We start from the raw sequence: 19183 nt of genomic DNA on the forward strand, positions 1-19183 counted from the left end.
GATACCATTTTTCTCTATAGTGCACTGTCTGATGTGATACTGTATCTGACGACTGAATGGTTACAATTTTATCTCTAATAGTATCAATTTTAGAAGTAAAGTAGTTCATAAAGTCATTACTGCTGTGATGTTGGTAAATTTCAACATTTGTTGATGCTTTATTTTTCATTAATTTAGCCACTGTATTGAATAAACTACAGCATTTTCATCAGGGTGCATCACTGAGTGGGGAGAACCTGTTTAATGTTTTGATCGGAACAGAAAAGCGGTGTTTTGACCCACGACTATGCTGTCTCACAGTCGCCCAATCACACTGCTGCAGGGGCTCTGTAACCGTAATCTAACAATGTACAGGAATCCCTGAGCTAGACGCATCCAAAGCCGTATCTAGAGCCCTAACATTCTTACTGTCCTCAATTAAAGTTTGGATGCGTGTCTCTAAATCTGAAATCTTCTTTGTCAGCTTGCTATTTCCCTGCATTTATCACATGTGAATCCCTCATCAGCGACAGAGAGAGATAAACTGTACATGTGGCAAGAGGTGCAAATAACAACAGCAGGAGAAGAAGCCATTAGTCTCCGTGACTGATGAATGATTCTGACTTGCAACGTGAATGACATGCTAACCAGCTAACAAATGCTAATGCACTGTACTCGCAGTTTTGGGTAAAAGCTAACAATCCAATTAATCATATTAGCTTGATAATATAATATCAGAAATATGGTGAGAATTAAGTTATATTTTATCACTTTAAACAACAGAGAGTGATAGAAAGATGGAGATTGTCTTATTCTTTATTTCATCTTACATTTATTTAATCTGAAGTAACAATTTAGTTTTTTTGTTAAGTAACCTCACTGAAAAAAAAAAAGATTAATTTAATTTACAAATTTGTTTATGGTAAGTGGTTGCAATCATTTTATTTTAGCTCTATTCATATAAACAAATTTAGAGGATTAACTTTCAGCAAAATTTGTTTATTTAAATGTAGATGAAATAAATTGATTGCAACCACTTACCAAATTGTTTTTAGTAAATTCAATGAATAATTTTTTTCAGTGCTCTTCAGTATATATTTACTTTTATTTTATTTATTTTTTACAGGAAAAGCGGTTTTACAAGCAATAAATAAATACATAAATATGAGTATTTTACTGTCAAGACAGGCTGTTTAAAAAAAAAAAAAAAATCATATTACCCAATACACACACACACACACACACACACACACACACACACACACACACACACACACACACACACACACACACACACACACTTAAACAATTATTGAATGAATAAATACATTTTATATATATTCATTAAACAATGCCTGACTGAATAAAACACTTCATTGGTTAAACCTCTCCATTTCTCCCCAGATACGGATGATGTCATCGTTCTGTTTTCTCATTGGTTAAAACATCTACCGCTATTTTCCAATAAATAGTTTTCTGTTGCTGTGAGCTCTTGCTGTCAGCGATATAAAATTGGGGGGGAAAAAATACACATACTTAAAGACTTTCAGTAATGGAAACGAGTGTGGCGACGAAGATCTTTGCTCTGCTTTGTGTTTTTCTGCTTTATGGGGCTCCACCCTCACTTCAAACAGGTAAATGATTTAAAGTTGTGGGATTTATCAGAGAAGCTACAGAAAGTAACAAGATTAAAATCGTCTTTGTTACGAAAGAAATTACATTTGAAAAGAAATGCATGCTATAGGATATAATATATTATTTTTTATTTTTTCTCTATATGCTATGCTATATATATAAAATATAACGTTACTGGCTAACGAATCTTCCAATTAAAATGTTGCAGATGTTTTTTTTTTCTTTCTTTCTTTTACTTTTAAAATGTATTTCACTACAGATATAAACTACAAAATACAAGCTTTAAAAAGTAATCAGTAACGTATTTTGTTAGATTACTCAGGTTTAGTAACTTAATCTAAATACTTTAGAATACTTTGAAATACTTAAGCTTTGTAACACAAAGGAACATATTAACCTAATGTCTTATATGCTTTCCGACATACCAGCCATAAGATTTGTGTTTTCTTTGCATTTTATTTTTATTTTTAAGAACATCAGTTTTCCACAGAATTTCTATGAACAACAAAAATAGTAATGTCATTTAAATCTTCCAATCAATATAAATACAATTTGAATACAATGAATGGGATTCAATGCTGTTTCATGCTGAACTCAAAGCTTCAAAATGAATCCGGACACACCAAACACATAATACAAGTAGCCAAACATCTGGCACAGTTGTCTAAACATTAGATTAGACAGGCATTCTTCAGGTTTTGGTAGCCCAAAATGAATTTAAATTGGCCAAAAAAAAGACATCGGCTGAACTTTACTGTGGAAAAAAAAAGCGTGATCAACAAAAACTAGTAGCATACCGTGATGTACCGATTTAATAAACTTATGATGCGATAACATTCACTATACAGATTACACCATACAATTTTCTTATACAAAGTTATTTATTTACAAAATGAGATTTAAGACTAATTATGAATGAAAATGTGTTATTTTATTATCAGACAAAAACATGCTTGTTTGTGAAAATGAAATGTTAAATAATACAAATATCTTAAAACCATTTTAAAACCTATGAAATCCTTAAAAAAAATAATACAGCTAAAATAAATATTTAAGTTTAAACAAATTTTTAGATCAGAGGAAACCATTTTAATTACTAATAATAATAAAAAAAGATTTTAAATACATGTTATTTAGATTGTATAATAAAAAAATTGTAAAATTAAAAAAAAAAAAAAAAAAGTAAACAGAAGGGTACGATTTTACCTTTGTGAATGGGACGCAAATGTCACTCTCTGACAGCAGGTGTCACTAATGGAACAGCAGGTATTTAAAGGGTACTGTCCCTTTAAGACCGAGTGCACAGATCCGATATAATAATGCACAGGAGATTTGTTTCTCCACTGTATACGTTCACTTAAAGCTGCAGTAGGTAACTTTTGTAAAAGTATATTTTTTACATATTTGTTAAACCTGTCATTATGTCCTGACAGTAGAATATGAGACAGATAATCTGTGAAAAAAATCAAGCTCCTCTGGCTCCTCCCACTGTCCTATTGCCATTTGCAGAAACTCCATCGCTCCCGGTAAAAAACAACCAATCAGAGCTGCGGTGCTTAACTTTGTTTGTGTTCAAAATGTAGAAAAATGTATATAAGCGAGTACACCATGAATCCATTTTCCAAACTGTGTTTTTAGCTTGTCCTGAATCACTAGGGTGCACCTATAATAAGTGTTTATATTCGGACTATTTTAGATTGCTTCTGGGGTACCGCAGGGGAATAACCGAGTACCTTTGTGATTCTTCATAGACATAAACAGAGAGAAGTAGATCCGGCTACGATGTTCTTCCGCAATACACAAGCAGTGCTGTTCATTAACCGCTAGAGCATCAAAAGTTACCTACCGCAGCTTTAATAAAATGTAGAATTATCAGATAAATCCAACTTTATAACTGAAAAAGGCCTGTTAGGTTAAGTGTACAAACCCATCCATCATCTTCCGCTTATCCGGGGCCGGGTCGCGGGGGCAACAGTCTAAGCAGAAACACCCAGACTTCCCTCTCCCTAGCCACTTCCTCCAGCTCTTCTGGGGGGACCCCGAGGCGTTCCCAGGCCAGCCGGGAGACATAGTCCCTCCAGCGTGTCCTATGTCTTCCCCGGGGCCTCCTCCCGGTGGGACGTGCCTGGAACACCTCCCTGGGAAGGCGTCCAGGAGGCATCCGAAATAGATGCCCGAGCCACCTAAGCTGGCTCCTCTCAATGTGGAGGAGCAATGGCTCTACTCTGAGCTCCTCCCGAGTGCCCGAGCTTCTCACCCTATCTCTAAGGGAGCGCTCAGCCACCCGACGGAGAAAGCTCATTTCGGCCGCCTGTATCCGTGATCTTGTTCTTTCAGTCATGACCACTCCACTTGAGGCAGGAACTCTCCACCAACCTGAAGTGGGCAATCCACCCTTTTCCGAAATGAGAACCATGGCCTCTGACAAATTGTGAATAAAAACAGAATGCAATGATGTGGAAGTTTCAAATAGCAATATTTTATTCAGAATACAACAGATGACATATCAAATTTTTAAACTGAGGAAATGTATCATTCTAAGGGGAAAACAAGTTGATTTTAAATTTCATGGCATCAACACATCAAAAAAAAGTTGGGACAAGGCCATGTTTAGCATGTATGTGGCATCCCCTTTTCTTTTTATAACAGTCTGCAAACGTCTGGGGACCGAGGAGACAAGTTGATCAAGTTTAGGAATAGGAATGTTGTCCCAATCTTGTCTAATACAGGCTTCTAGTTGCTCAAATGTCTTAGGTCTTCTTTGTCACATCTTCCTCTTTATGATGTGCCAAATGTTTTCAATGGGTTAAGGATCTGCACTGCAGGCTGGTCATTTCAGTACCCGGATCCTTCTTCTACACAGCAATGATGTTGTAATTGATGCAGTATGTGATCTGGCATTGTCATGTTGGAAAATGCAAGGTCTTCCCTGAAAGAGACGACGTCTGGAAGGGGGCATATGTTGTTCTAGATCTTGGTTTTGTTCTGCCTTCCTTCTGAGTATCTCTGTACGCACTTCTCCACCCTCGCTCTTGCCTATTTAAACACTGCCTGATTCTCTTTCGACTCTACATGTGATAATGCTCAACAGCACAGCGGTTCCATTGCTATAGCAATGTAAGTAATTTTTACCATGCAATTAAAGCTACTAGAATTTGTATCTACAGTATTAATAGATGACAGCAATGTGAAGTTTTTCAAATGAATCCACCACAGACCACAGACCACATCTATGTTTATTTATGGTAGGCAAGGTAAGTTTATTTATATAGCACATTTCGTAAACACTGGTAATTCAAAGTGCTTTACATAAAAGAAAGTAAAATAATAAAGAAGAAAAATAATAACAAGAATACAATTATTTAAAAAATTACTTATTTAAAATGAATTCAATAAATGCACAGCTAAGCTGTTGAGTTTTAAGTCTAGATTTAAATGTGACTAGTGTTTTAGCACATCTGATCTCTTCTGGAAGCTGATTTCAACTGTGGGCAGCATAGTAACTAAAGGCGGACTCCCCTTGTTTTGTGTGAACCCTTGGTATTTCTTACTGACTTGATCCTAATGATCTGAGTGCTCTGTTAGTTTATATTCAGTGAGCATATCTGCAATATATTTCGGTCCTAGGTCATTTAGTGACACGAGTAAAAGTACTTTAAAATCAATCCTAAATGTAACTGGAAGCCACTGTAAGGACCTGAGGACTGGTGTGATATGCTCAGATTTTCTGGTTCTAGTCAGAATCCTGGCAGCAGCGTTCTGGATGAGCTGCAGCTGTCTAATGGTCTTTTTGGGAAGGCCGGTGAGGAGCCCATTGGTTGTTTGACCCCTAGAGTCTGCATGCATTCACTTTCAACACTTCATCTTTGTTTCCAAATGCAATGACTACCTTGTTTGACTTGTTTGACTGAAGAAAGTTCTGGCACATCCAACTATTAATTTCATCAATGCATTGGCAGAGGGGTCAGTGGGACTGTAGTCATTTGGAGATCAGGCTAGGTAAATCTGGGTATCATCAGCATAGCTGTGATAGGCAATTTAGTTCTTTCTCATTATTTGACTTAGTGGAAGCATATACAGGCTAAACAAGAGCGGTGCAAGAATTGACCCTTGTGGGACTCCGCATGTCATGGACATCCATTTAGACTTATGCTCTTCTGGACTCACATAATAGCCTCTCCCTTATAAGTATGATCTGAACCATTTGAGTACCATCCCAGAAAGCCCAACCCAGTTTTCCAGTCTCTCTAGTAGTATGTTATGATCAACAGTGTCAAACACAGCACTGAGATCTAGCAATACCAGCACCGATATTTTGCCAGAATCACAATTTAAGCGAATATCATTTCATATCTTAATGAGTGCTGTCTCTGTGCTGTGATATGGTCGGAAACCAGATTGAAAATTGTCCAGGTATCCATTTGAGTTTAAGTATTTGTTCAGCTGGTTAAAAACTACCTTTTCTATAATTTTGCCTATAAAAGGAAGGTTAGATATTGGTCTAAAATTGTGTTATCAAGATTGCTCTTTTTCAGGAGGGGCTTTACAACTGCAGTTTTTAAGGAGTTTGAAAATGTCCCAGAAAGAAGTGAGGCGTTCACCCCTTCTAAAATATCTGCTTCTAAGCAGTTAAGCACATTTTTGAAAAAAGATGTGGGAAGTGTGTCAAGACAGCAGGTTGATGATTTTAGGTGCTGCACTATGTCTTCCAGAATTTTGCTTTCAATTGCTTCAAAAATAGACATAGTATTCTTTTTGATATTGTGGCCTAATCTGTCTGACCTCTGCATTACTTGAGGATGTGCTAATCGCCTTCCTGATATTGATGATCTTCTCAGAATAGAAGGATGCAAACTCATTGCATTTGCTGTCTGAGAGCATTTCACTGGGAATCTGACTTGGGAGGTTTGTCAGTCTCTCAACAGTGGCAAAAAGAGTATGAGTGTTAAGTTACTGTTTATAAGGTTTGAGAAGAAATTCTGTTTAGCTGTAGCTATTTTCACATTAAAAGCATGAAGGCTGTCTTTATAGATGCTATAGTGAATTTCAAGTTTTGTCTTCCGCCACATCCGCTCGGCTTTTCTGCATTGTCTCTAGTAAAGAAGACTGCCCCCTCCCTGATTGTCACCGGCACCCCGTCCTAAATCGCCACCCTTCACCAGGCTCCCGACTAGAGTGGGTGTGTGAGAGGAGGGGCGAGTCAGGGATGGCCGCGTGTGATGGGGCACACCTGAAGGAAATGGAGCCTCATCACTGCCGCTGTTTAAAAGCCCAACGCGCCTCTCCTCGGGAGACCGGTCTCTTCCCTGTGCATGTTGAGGGACTCCCGCGCCACTGGAGACGTGAGCTGCTGGACCTGCGGATTGGAACCGCACCCATTTGCACGGCCGACGGGCCAGGATGCCGGGCCGTCCATCCCCTGCCAGAGTCGCGGCCAACGAGAGTGATGCGGCCGCTAGAGGATGCCGCCGCCCCTCACACCCCGGACAGATGAGGGGAGTGCGTGCGGCCACTGGACTCCGCCCCTTCACCAGGCTCCCGACTGGAGTGGGTGTGTGAGAGGAGGGGCGCTGGACGAGTCAGGGCTGGCGGCGTGTGATGGGGCACAGCTGAAGGAAATGGCCCCTCGCGCCCCGGACAGAAGAGAGGAGTGCGTGCGGCCACCGGACTCTGTCCCTTACCTGGACCCTTCCTCCATGAACACTGCCCGATCCACACGAACCCTGCAGCACGACGAGGACTCCAGATTCCCTGTTAATTTTGGGCACTCTTCCCCTTTGGCCACCTTTTATCCCGTTTTATTTGATTTCTGTTAATAAAAGCCTCTCCGAGGCCTGACGCCACGCCCACTGTGTCTGTTTTGTGCTCCTCATGTGACACTAGGTAAACACTCAGTAATATATATTGGAATATCACCATGGTCGCGCCGAGTCAATATTTATTCAGATTACTTTCATATAACTAATCAAGTTATTATATGTAGCTAGTATGAGTTACAAAATGTGTTCCCTATGTTCAAATTTGGCCGCAATAACAATGCAAAAACTGACACTTCAAATTGACCTTTAAATGTCAACTTTTACAAAAAGTAGTCTTTATAATCTAAATAATGTATATAACCAAATGCAGAATCTAATACAAGTAATTATGTTTAAAAACAATGTTTGGGGCAACTACCTGCTATACAGCCATGTAGTGGTTACACCATAGTGCATCATTTAGAGTTGATATTTAGTAAACATTGAAGAGGTTGTGGGTAACCTTCAAGAAAACATCAGCTGAAAGTTAAGGCAATGTTCAAACCTAAAAAAAATAGAAAGAAAAAAATAGAAACTTTTTTGTAAAGAAACCATTTCAAAAACAAATCTTAAAAGTTGCTTTTGGTTTTCATCAAGTCACAATATTTATATTTCGTATTGCCTTTTAGATTAAAAAACAGCAGTGTCATTGTTCAAACGAGGTAAATCGGTGTTGACTCGGTTAATTTCAGAGTTTAATTTTAAATGTGTGAAGATCATGACACATGAAAGTAGATTAGTTTAGCTGTATTGCTTTTCCTTGCAGAGAAGCACTCGCTGTATTACATTTACACGGCTCTGTCCAAACCTGTGGATCTGCCGGGCATCTATCAGTTCACTGCTATGGGTCTGCTAGATGACAGAGAGATTGACTATTACAATAGTGAGGAACAGAGGAAGATTCCCAAACAGCACTGGATGAAAGAGAAAATGCAGGAGGATTACTGGGAAAAAGGCACCCAGTCCAGAAAGAGCAAAGAACAGTGGTTTAATGTGAATGTTGATATTCTGATGAAACGCATGAGACACAATGAATCAGGTGAGAAACATTCACACAGTTTAACCTGCAGATACACTATCATTTCATTTATATGTTCACCTCACAGACATTTTTTATGTCCATTTCAGATCTTCATGTTCTTCAGTGGAGACACGGTTGTGAAATTGAGAAACAAGGAGATGAAGTGAAGTTTTCCAAAGGCATTGATGAGTACAGCTATGATGGAGCAAACTTTTTGTCTTTTGATGATAAAGAGTCTCAGTGGGTCGCTCCTGTTGCTGCAGCTATACCAACCAAGAGAAAATGGGACAATGTGCCGATCCTAAACCAATACACCAAAGGATACCTGGAGAAAGAGTGTGTGGACTGGCTCAACAAATTTAGAGACTATGCATACGAGGAGCTCAGAAACGGCTGTAAGTAGATCAGTTTGTATTTGTTTGATGATCTGCTGCAGATGCAACTTACTGATAGTTTACTGTGTTTTCAGCTCGTCCAGAAGTTCATGTGTTTGCAAAAAGGTCTTTCAGAGACAAAACCAAGCTGAAACTCACCTGTCTGGCCACCGGTTTCTACCCCAGAGACACATTCTTGACCATCACAAAATATCGCTCACCTCTGCCTGAAGATGAGGTTGAATCCACAGGAATCAGACCAAACCATGATGGGACCTTCCAGCTGAGGAAGAGTGTGGAGATCAGTGAGGATGAAAAAGATGAATATGATTGTTTTGTTGCTTACAGAACCCTCAACAAAACAATTATCGTCAGATGGGGTAGGCAAACTAAAATATTTAAAGGGGTCATATGATGCTGCTATAAAGAACATTATTTTGTGTATTTGGTGTAATACAATGGGTTTATGTGGTTTAAGGTAAAAAAATATATATATGTATGCACCTAATAGACTTCTAGTGCATTCAGGGTATATATATTTTTTTTTTACCAGTATGTCTGTGCCCTGGGAATTGAACCCATGACCTTTTGCGCTGTTAACACAATGCTCTACCACTGAGCCACAGGCTCATCTATAGCCCACCTTTTTGAAACGTGTCAGTTTCTACAAATCTCATCGGTCTGAAAAGTGAGGTGTGCTCTGATTGGCCAGCTATCCAGTGTATTGTGAATGACCGAGTACGTCAAGCGTGTGACGGAAATGTTATGCCCTTAGACCCCTTACTGTGATGCAGTGTCCCAGCATGACCAGACAAACCACAGGCAGATCAGGAAACTCCTCATCCTCCATAAAATACACTGCACACATTTTAATATTTGGGTTGGACGGTGCTGGAACAGTGTTAACCACTGATTTCTAGTCCTCTTTTGGAAGACCAAACAAAGTAGTTTCACTTTCACAACAAAACAGCATCACAACACACGGCGGACTAAAGAGAGTGGAGGCCGGCTCGGGAATGGTGCGGCCGGCGGGTAACCACATGTGATGACCCTGAGATGGACTCCACTTCGTCCACAGTGAAAGCTGATCCAGTGATCGGCAGGTTTATGTATTTCCTCAGCAACCAGCACGGATCAGCTCCAGGCATGATGAAGCGAATATCATCCTCTTTTGGAAGGCCTAAGCTGTCTCCCTGTAAAAACAAGGGCCCGTATTCATAAAGATTCTAAGAATCCTCTCAGAAAACTCTTAATTTAGCTTAAAAACTTTTACGTAGGAGTCTTAGCTTAAGGGGGGGGGGGGGTGAAATGCTCGTTTTCACTCAATATCCTGTTAATCTTGAGTACCTATAGAGTAGTACTGCATCCTTCTTAACTCCAAAAAGTCTTTAGTTTTATTATATTCATAAGAGAAAGATAGTCTATACCGTTTTTTCCCGGAAAAACACGACCGGCTGGAGGCGTGACGTGTGGGCGGAGCTAAAGAATCACGAGCGCGAATAGGCTTTTGTTGAGAGTGTTTGGAAGTTGTGACACCGTGAGGACAAAACCATCTAAAACATCCCATGGCTAACAGTCAGATTCAGCCGTTTATTTATGATCCAGAATCAGATCCAGAGGCTGAAACTGAACGAGAGCAGCAGCAGCAACGACTCGCTCGAGCGGGGCTTGAACCCGGGTCTCCGGCATGGGAGGCGGACGCACTAACAAGAAGGCAGAGATATTTGAAGCAGTTTTACTCACCGCCTGCGGTTCCAACACACGATCGTGAACCTTTTTCGTTGGGATTGCATCATCCTTAAGAAATAAACGATACGCAAATCCGTCGTCAAACTGGGCCTTGTTTGTAAAACAAGCATCTTCGAAATGCAGGGAATAAACAAAAACACTTGCACAACTCCGTTGATGCTCTGTAAAAATAAACTCCATCCACTGCTCCCTTAATGCTGTTTTTTCTTTGGTAATCTGTGCAGGGTTGTCTTGCCCTGGCAACCAAAAACACACTTCTTTTGTGACATTTGGCGACGCTCTCGCTCTGATCAGTGAAGTCTGTTGTGCTCTCAGTGCTCTGCTATACGGGAGCGCGCGCTCTTCCGGCAGAAGTGCCTGAGGACCCATATAAGGAAATTCCGCTCCATCTAACGTCACACAGAGCCATACTCGAAAAAAACTTTCCGAAACTTGTGACAAACCGGAAGAGGTTTTTTTGGAACAAAGATACTCCTTCAAACGTACAACTTAATTTTTGAAACTTTGTCCATGTTTAGCATGGGAATCCAACTCTTTAAAAGTGTAAAAAACTCAGTATGCATGAAATAGCATTTCAATCCCCCATTAAAGAGCGATTCGGGACCGATCTGAGAGCAACTCTGAGTAAAAAGACAAAAAGACAAAAACTTTCATCTTAGTGAGCAGGCGGGGTTGACCCTGTTGCTATGTATGACACAATCTTTTGAAGACTGTGATTGGTTGGTTGTCCAAGAAGGAAAAAAATAGTGATTTTAAGTATATGGAATCAAAACCAAGAAAGGCAAGAAAGCCAAACTGGACAGAGGAACAGTGTTTACTGTTAGCCCAGTTAGTGGATGAACACAATGCCATTCTTAAAGGATAATTCAGGCCGGGTGTCACAGCAAAGGAACAGGAAGCAGACATGGGAGCGAATAGCACAAACTATTAACGGTTCATTCCCCCTGCTTGTGTGCACCTATAAGTCTGCTAAATTCATAAATGCAGTTTTTTGAGCCTGCAAGGTGGGAATGTCCAGTGGAAACGAAATGAACTGTGACATAATAAGATGTTCTGAAAGTGCTGTAATTGTTTGTGTGATCACTCTGCTTACAGAAGGTTGTGACAGACCCAAGTCATCACTATTGCATTGTTGCATTTTCCCAGTTGCCAAATATCGTATGGTATTTCTGCGCTGTGTCTGAGATGTTAGCACGTCTCTAATAAGATCATTCACAAACATGATCCCTGCACGATCTAATCTATAGCGTCTTATTAACTCACTGTCATCCATGGTCTGCAACGCATTTCTTCTGCCTCTTCATCTTTCTGCCATTTTCTCCTCTGCTAAAGAAACTCTTTAGCCTCTCAAAAGTCCTCGTCTGTGCTTCTAACAAGTTTGACCTTAAGACCTCTTTTAAGGGATAAGATGCTTTCTGAATTACTTTTTTCTTTACTAGGATTTTTTCTTTAATTTTAAGAGTAAACGCCCACATTTCTAAGAATTTTCTTAGAATTTTGCCACTAGGAGCTACTTTTTGCATTAAGATTCTTCATGAATTCTTCCCTTGAATTCAGTTCAATTCAAATCGATTAAATGAATCTGCAGTATGTGAGCACATTAGTAGATATAAGAGTAGATCCTAACACCTCCTTAGCTGAAACACAGTTTAAAAGTTTCCACACAGACTAAACTGACCAAACCGTATTCACTGGTCACCATATCAGCAATTTAGAGGAAAGAAATGTGTTATATTATTATTAATATAATATTTGACCATTTAATGCAGCAGAAGAAAAGGGAACTGGCATCTGAATGTGTGAGAGTTCATCATCAGTCTATTCTGGGTTCAGAGATGATCTCTGCTCTACTCTGAGTCCCACATGTCTCCAAACCTCAAACAGTGAGATCTTTGCTCTGAAAACACCACAACTGCTATTAATAATAATTACTTTACTAATGAAGGTCTAGAATGGCTGTCAACTATCTCAATACTGTAATAACAACAATTATTTCCAATTAATCATCAACATCTAAACCTCTGTAATTCTCAATAAGATCTTCATCTGACAGAAATAAAGTCAGTCTGGTTAGTAATGAGTGAAGCTGGTGAAGCTGTTTGTGGAGATGTTTAATCGGATCTTGAGAGATTTAATGTCTTTTATCGTCAGTTGATTTAATCTAAGACTGTGTCTGAAGTCAGGTTAAACAAATTATATTTGTCTTGTATATAAGGAGCGTCCAGATTCTCATTGAGTCGTGCTTCTCGATCATTTGAGGAGTCTTGGAGTACGAGCAGAAGAAGAGTGTATTGTTGTGCAGTCAGCAGAAGACTCTTCTAGGAGTGGATTTAGAGTCTCGCACCATGTGGACACATCTGTGTTTCTACACTTCAGGACTGTTTGAGTCAGTTCAAACCAGAGAAACTAGTTCATAGGTTTATGCTGTAGATTGGGCCTTTCCACTCTGTATGAATCCATTTTTGGGACTTAAAAGTTGTCAAGACGGTCCTATTGGCAGAGAAGTATAAAGTACTAGAGACCCAGACTTGAGTAAAAGTACAAGTGCTCTATCAAAAAAGTGACTTGAGTAGAAGTTGAAGTGCTCTTTAAGCACCACACTTAAGTATACAAAAAATTTTGTACTTAAGTATTGCAAGTAGTCTATTTTAAAATGTACTACTCAAGTACAAGTATTGTGTTATGTAGTTATTAAAGAGTCAAAAGTTTGAACATATTGTTTTTATTATTTCAAATGATTAACCTAAAGGTCAATCACAATTCCTTTGACTGTAACTTTTTGTAAACAAAAAACAGATTAAAGGGTTAGTTAGCCCAATTTGCAAAATTATGTCATTAATAACTTACCCTCATGTTGTTTCAAACCCTTAAGACCTCCGTTTATTTTTGGAACACAGTTTAAGATATTTTAGATTTAGTCCAAAGCTCTCAGTCCCTCCATTGAAGCTGTGTACAGTCTACTGTCCATGTCCAGAAAGGTAAGAGAAACATCATCAAAGTAGTCCATGTGACATCAGAGGGTCCGTTGGAAATTTTTTGAAAATACATTTTGGTCCAAAAATAGCAAAAACGACGACTTTATTCAGCATTGTCTTCTCTTCCATGTCTGTTGTGAGAGAGTTCAAAACAAAGCAGTTTGTGATATCCGGTTCGCGAAAGAATAACTCAATGTAACCGGATCTTTTTGAAAATCGTTTTAAATGGTTTAAATGATCGCGTCTCCAATACACATTAATCCACAAATGACTTAAGCTGTTAACTATTTTAATGTGTCTGACACTCCCTCTGAGTTCAAACAAACCAATATCCCGGAGTAATTCATTGACTCAAACAGTACACTGACTGAACTGATGTGAAGAGAGAATTGAAGATGAACACAGAGCCGAGCCAGATAACGAACAACAACAACAGACAGACTCGTTCACGAGTCAAGAACCATTTCTGTCAGACGCGTCCGATTCGTGAACCGAGGAGCTGATGATACTGCGCATGTGTGCACTGTTAAAGAATTACTGTAAATTTTACAGTAAAATACTGGCAGCAGGTTTGCCAGCCAGTTACTGTAAATTTTACAGTAGTCTTACTGTAATGTAATTTACAGATTTTTACTGTATTCTCAATTACCAGTATTTTACTGTAAAATTTACAGTAATTTTTTTATATTTTGTATACTGCATTTTTACAAAAAATATATTATATACTGCATTTTTTATATATTGTATATGGCATTTAACATAATTATTTAAATAGAAAATGCACACAAGTAGTTTACTGTGAAAAGCAATTCTTTGAAAAAAGCATGTGTATTTGCTATATTTAAAGTATGTAAAATGATAGCATACAATATATTTGCCCTATTGCTGACTTAACTTTAACTGCATAAAGTGTTGTATAATGCATAACTTAATTCACCAAAAAAATAAAATAAATAACATTTTTAAAATCTAAAAAAAAAACTGGTCAAAATGTTATATATCACTTTCAAATTTACATGAAAAAATGACATAAAAAGTATATTATTTTGAACTCATTTTTATTTATTTAAAAATTATTAATTTTTTTTATTGGATATGAAATTTTAGCATGATTTCTTTTTTATTACTTGGAACATATTGGCCATCATGGACCTAGACACAAAGAAATATTCAAACTGCGTTATAACCGAAACATGACCAACATGGTCATATTAAAACAGTTCACCCAAAAGTGAAAATTCTGTCATTTCTCACCCTCATGTCATTCCACACTCTTAAGAACTTTGTTCATCTTCACAACACACATTAAGATATTTTTTATAAAACCTGATGGCCCAGTGATGCCTACATTGCTAGCAAGATCATTTCCTTTTCCAAAACCCAGAAAGGTACTAAAAACATATGTGGTTCAACCTTAGTGTAATGAAGCGATGAAAATACTTTTTGTGTGCCAAAAAACAAAATAATGACTATTCAACAATATCTCGTGATGGATGATTTTTTTTTAAAAACACTACTTCATGAAGCTTCGAAGCTTTATTAATCTTTAAGTTCAAATAAGAGCATTTCAAACTGCCAAAGTCACATGATTTCAGTAAATGAGGCCTAGTTACGTCATAACTGATTTGGAATTTCAATAGTTCATGTGAATTTTGCAGTTTGATACACGTTCTGAGCAAATGATTTGAAACAAAAGATTCGTAAAGCTTCTAAGCTTCATGAAGCAGTGTTTTGAGATCGCCCATCACTAGATATGGTTGAATAAAAAAAGTATTCTCGTTGCTTTATAATATTTAGGTTGAACAACTGTAGTCACATGAATTGTTTTAAATGTTTAAGAGGATTTCTGGGCATTGAAAAAAGAAATGATCTTGCTAGAAATGCAGGCTTCACTGAGCCACATCTTAATGTGTGTTGTGAAGATGAACGATGATCTTATGGGTGTGGAATGACATAAGTAAGTATTGACTTAATTTTAATTTTTGGGTGAACTAATCCTTTAAAAACCACAAAGATGTTTTCAGATAGCTTTTCATCACTTAAAGAATAGACCAATATGGCCAAACAAGTCATACAAACTTTCCATCAAACAGATAAAAATCAACCAAATTACAATTATGGTCCAGATGAAGTTCCATCCCAGGATTCAAAGTGTAACTAGAAATATTGAAAAGAGCAAAGAGGACAATACATTAGATATATATTACAAAACATAATAATACTTTAACTTTCAGAAACAAATAGGGGGACAACAGATACAGTTAGTGACAGATACAGGGATGAGAGGTACAGTCAAAGGCAGATAGAGAACAATAAAAGGAAGACGCAATCTTGGTGTGTGTGTATCCTTACATTTCAGAAATTCGATTTGAATTTGCACAGAAGAGTGGCAACATGTGGGTTGACTGCCACACATTTTCTTCTGTATCACTTGTCCTGTTTTTATTTCGATGGCACTTTTCCCTTGGCTTTGGATCCTCTCTCCGGATTTATGCCCACAAAGCACCTAAAGGGTCATGAAACAGACAATATGTAATTTAAATGGGTTTTAGGACCTCCCAGAAAGTTGGAGATGTCAAATAAAAAAAAAAAAAAAAAAAAAAAAAAAAAAAAAAACATATTTAACTTAATAGCTTGCTGGTGTTAAATAGGAAGACAAATATATTCTCTTCTCGAGTTAAGACACATTGTTTTAAAGAACTTTGCTGAACACCAGTTGAAGTTCTTGTTATTGGATTGGTGATTTTGTACTCTAACACACTGATATCTATCTTTTAGATGTGATTCTATCCAGTTAATTGTATGTAATGAAAAATTAAAACAAAATTATCATTTTTTTCTTTAAAACCTAACTACATTGGATGCAATGCAATTTAACTGCTAATATGTTTTGCAACTATTTTCTCCATAACCTTAGAAACAGTGGGCAAAATACTAATTGACCTTTAATTATCAATAGATAGGGGATCTCCACTTTTGAATACTGGAACACATTTGTACTTACATAAACCATCTGGAGGGTTATTACATATGTGTAGTTACAGAAATATTACAGCTGTGGATACTTTGTACCAATGCGTACTTACACTGTGCTTACATACTACATACACATCTAGTTACTATGTAAGTACACAGGTATTAAGGCAGACCGAATTTTCTTACCTGTTAATTTTTTTACTGTTTCAAAATGATTCCACGATTGCCTCATGAATTCGTAAAATCTTTACCACAGAGTTCCTTAAAGGGGGGTTGAAATGCTATTTCATGCATACTGAGTTTTTTACACTGTTAAAGAGTTGGATTCCCATGCTAAACATGGACAAAGTTTAAAAAATTAAGTTGTACATTTGAAGGAGTAATTCTGTTCCAAAAAAACCTCTTCCGGTTTGTCACAAGTTTCGGAAAGTTTTTTTTCGAGTGTGGCTCTGTGTGACGTTAGATGGAGCGGAATTTCCTTATATGGATCCTGAGGCACTTCTGCCGGAAGAGCGCGCTCCCGTATAGCAGAGCACTGAGAGCACAACAGACTTCACTGATCAGAGCGAGAGCGTCGCCAAATGTCACAAAAGAAGTGTGTTTTTGGTTGCCAGGGCAAGACAACCCTGCACAGATTACCAAAAGAGAAACAGCATTAAGGGACCAGTGGATGGAGTTTATTTTTACAGAGCATCAACGGAGTTGTGCAAGTGTTTGTGTTTGTTCCCTGGATTTCGAAGATGCTTGTTTTACAAACAAGGCCCAGTTTGACGACGGATTTGCGTATCGTTTATTTCTTAAGGATGATGCAATCCCACGAAAAAGGGTCACGATCGTGTGTTGGAACCGCAGGCGGTGAGTAAAACTGCTTCAAATATCTCTGCCTCCTTGTTAGTGCGTCCGCCTCCCATGCCGGAGACCCGGGTTCGAGCCACGCTCGGAGCGAGTCGTTGCTGCTGCTGCTCTCTTTCAGTTTCAGCCTCTGGATCTGATTCTGGATCATAAATAAACGGCTGAATCTGACTGGTTAGCCATGGTTTATTTTGGATGGTTTTTTCCTCTGTAATGTCACAGCTTCCAGACGCTCTCAACGCAAAAGCTTACTCGCGCTCGTGATTCTTTAGCTCCGCCCACACGTCACGCCTCCAGCCGGTCGTGTTTTTCTGGGAAAAATTGGTACAGACTATCTTTCTCTTATGAATATAATAAAACTTTGTTCAATTTAGATTTCAGTGAGATTTTTAGAGCACGATCCCTTTTTTTCATCAAATTCAGAATATCTACCTTTATCTATGGGACCATATTTTTTTCTTTCTATGATTAAATTTAAAGGTATAATCAGTAATAATATTTTCTAATCTTTTTGTAAAAATGTCATTATCTTCCTTATAGTCAATACCCAATAATACATTATCCCATTCTATCTGCTGAATGGCACCTTTAAAATTGTCTTGTTTATTCTTTGGTATCCCAAAGGATTCACATTTCTTAACAAGTGAGCTAAACCTCTTCTTAGTTAGCTGCCTAGTAACCAGAATCATATTATGGTCAGGCAGACCAGTTAACATTTTACAGGATTTCAAATTTGCTTAGGTCTATTAGTAAATATTAGATCAATTTGACTTTTTGTAGGATCAGTTTGAGTAGGTCCACTAACTATCAGTTCATATGCTTAAGATTTTTCCTATACGATTTATCTTCCCAATTAATCTTAATATCACCCATGATAATTACCTCCTTGTTAAAATGACATTATTTCAATAAAGTCTAAAAATGGTCATAGAAACTAGTTAGAAGAAGGAAAACTAGAGAGTAAACAACATTTGTGGTGATAAGACAATGTTTAAACCAATGCATTCCAATTCATGGCTATTCACCCACTCTATTTCTTTACATTAAATAGTATCCTTTACAGTATATCATTACTACACCACCCTTGGAACCTTCTCTATCCTTTCTAAAAACATTAAAACCAAGTACATGAACTACTGCAGTAGAAACATTTTCGTGAAGCCATGTCTAGGAAATCTATATTTGAGTTTAGTAAGAGATGATGAACTTGATCACTTTTCGATTTTATACTTCTTATATTTAGGTGACCACCTTGGAGACCCTTTGTTTTAGTTCTAGATTGATCGAGGGTTCGGAATATCTACCATTTTTCTATGTTTTAAAATCACTGGATTAACCACTCTCATATTTACACGTTTCATCTTTGTCCCAACTTCACGTATATTATTAAATGTTAAGTTTAAGTCAATAATATCAGAAGTACTCCGTGGATTGGCATCTTTTCCACTCCTCCAACTGGCCAACATAAGCGAGCTCACCTACCACCCCTCCGAGCCCAAGATCTCCTCACCAATACCCGAGCCCAACACTGTTTTGGATGGTGCTTGTATCACACTCCATGGACCACCAAACCCGAATAGGTTATCCGCAGGCTGCTCGACTTTAATGAACTCCACACTGGCAGCGACATCTCGGGCAGGCTCGACATCCGCAGAAGTGCCCATCAAAACCCTACAGCAGGGATAGGCAACTCCAGTCCTGGAGGGCCACTATCCTGCAGAGTTTAGCTCCAACCCTAATTAAACACACCTGGACAAGGCAATCAGTGTTTTCAGGATTACTAGATAAATACAAGCAGGTGAGTTGTTATGAGGGCTGAAGCTA

At 38.1% G+C, this 19183-nt stretch overlaps 1 protein-coding gene across 1 annotated transcript in view; it reads left to right on the forward strand.

Annotated features, from left to right (window-relative positions):
• LOC113054231 (H-2 class I histocompatibility antigen, Q10 alpha chain-like) overlaps positions 1-19183 on the forward strand; it is a 32408-nt gene that overhangs the window by 11989 nt on the left and 1236 nt on the right. The window contains exons 3-5 of the mRNA XM_026219611.1: positions 8148-8451; positions 8541-8828; positions 8903-9187. Of these exons, the coding sequence (XP_026075396.1) occupies positions 8148-8451; positions 8541-8828; positions 8903-9187 (877 nt within the window). The remainder of the gene's footprint in view (positions 1-8147; positions 8452-8540; positions 8829-8902; positions 9188-19183) is intronic.

The sequence above is a fragment of the Carassius auratus genome, chromosome 3 (genome assembly GCF_003368295.1).
Source record: "Carassius auratus strain Wakin chromosome 3, ASM336829v1, whole genome shotgun sequence".
Lineage (NCBI taxonomy): Eukaryota > Metazoa > Chordata > Actinopteri > Cypriniformes > Cyprinidae > Carassius > Carassius auratus.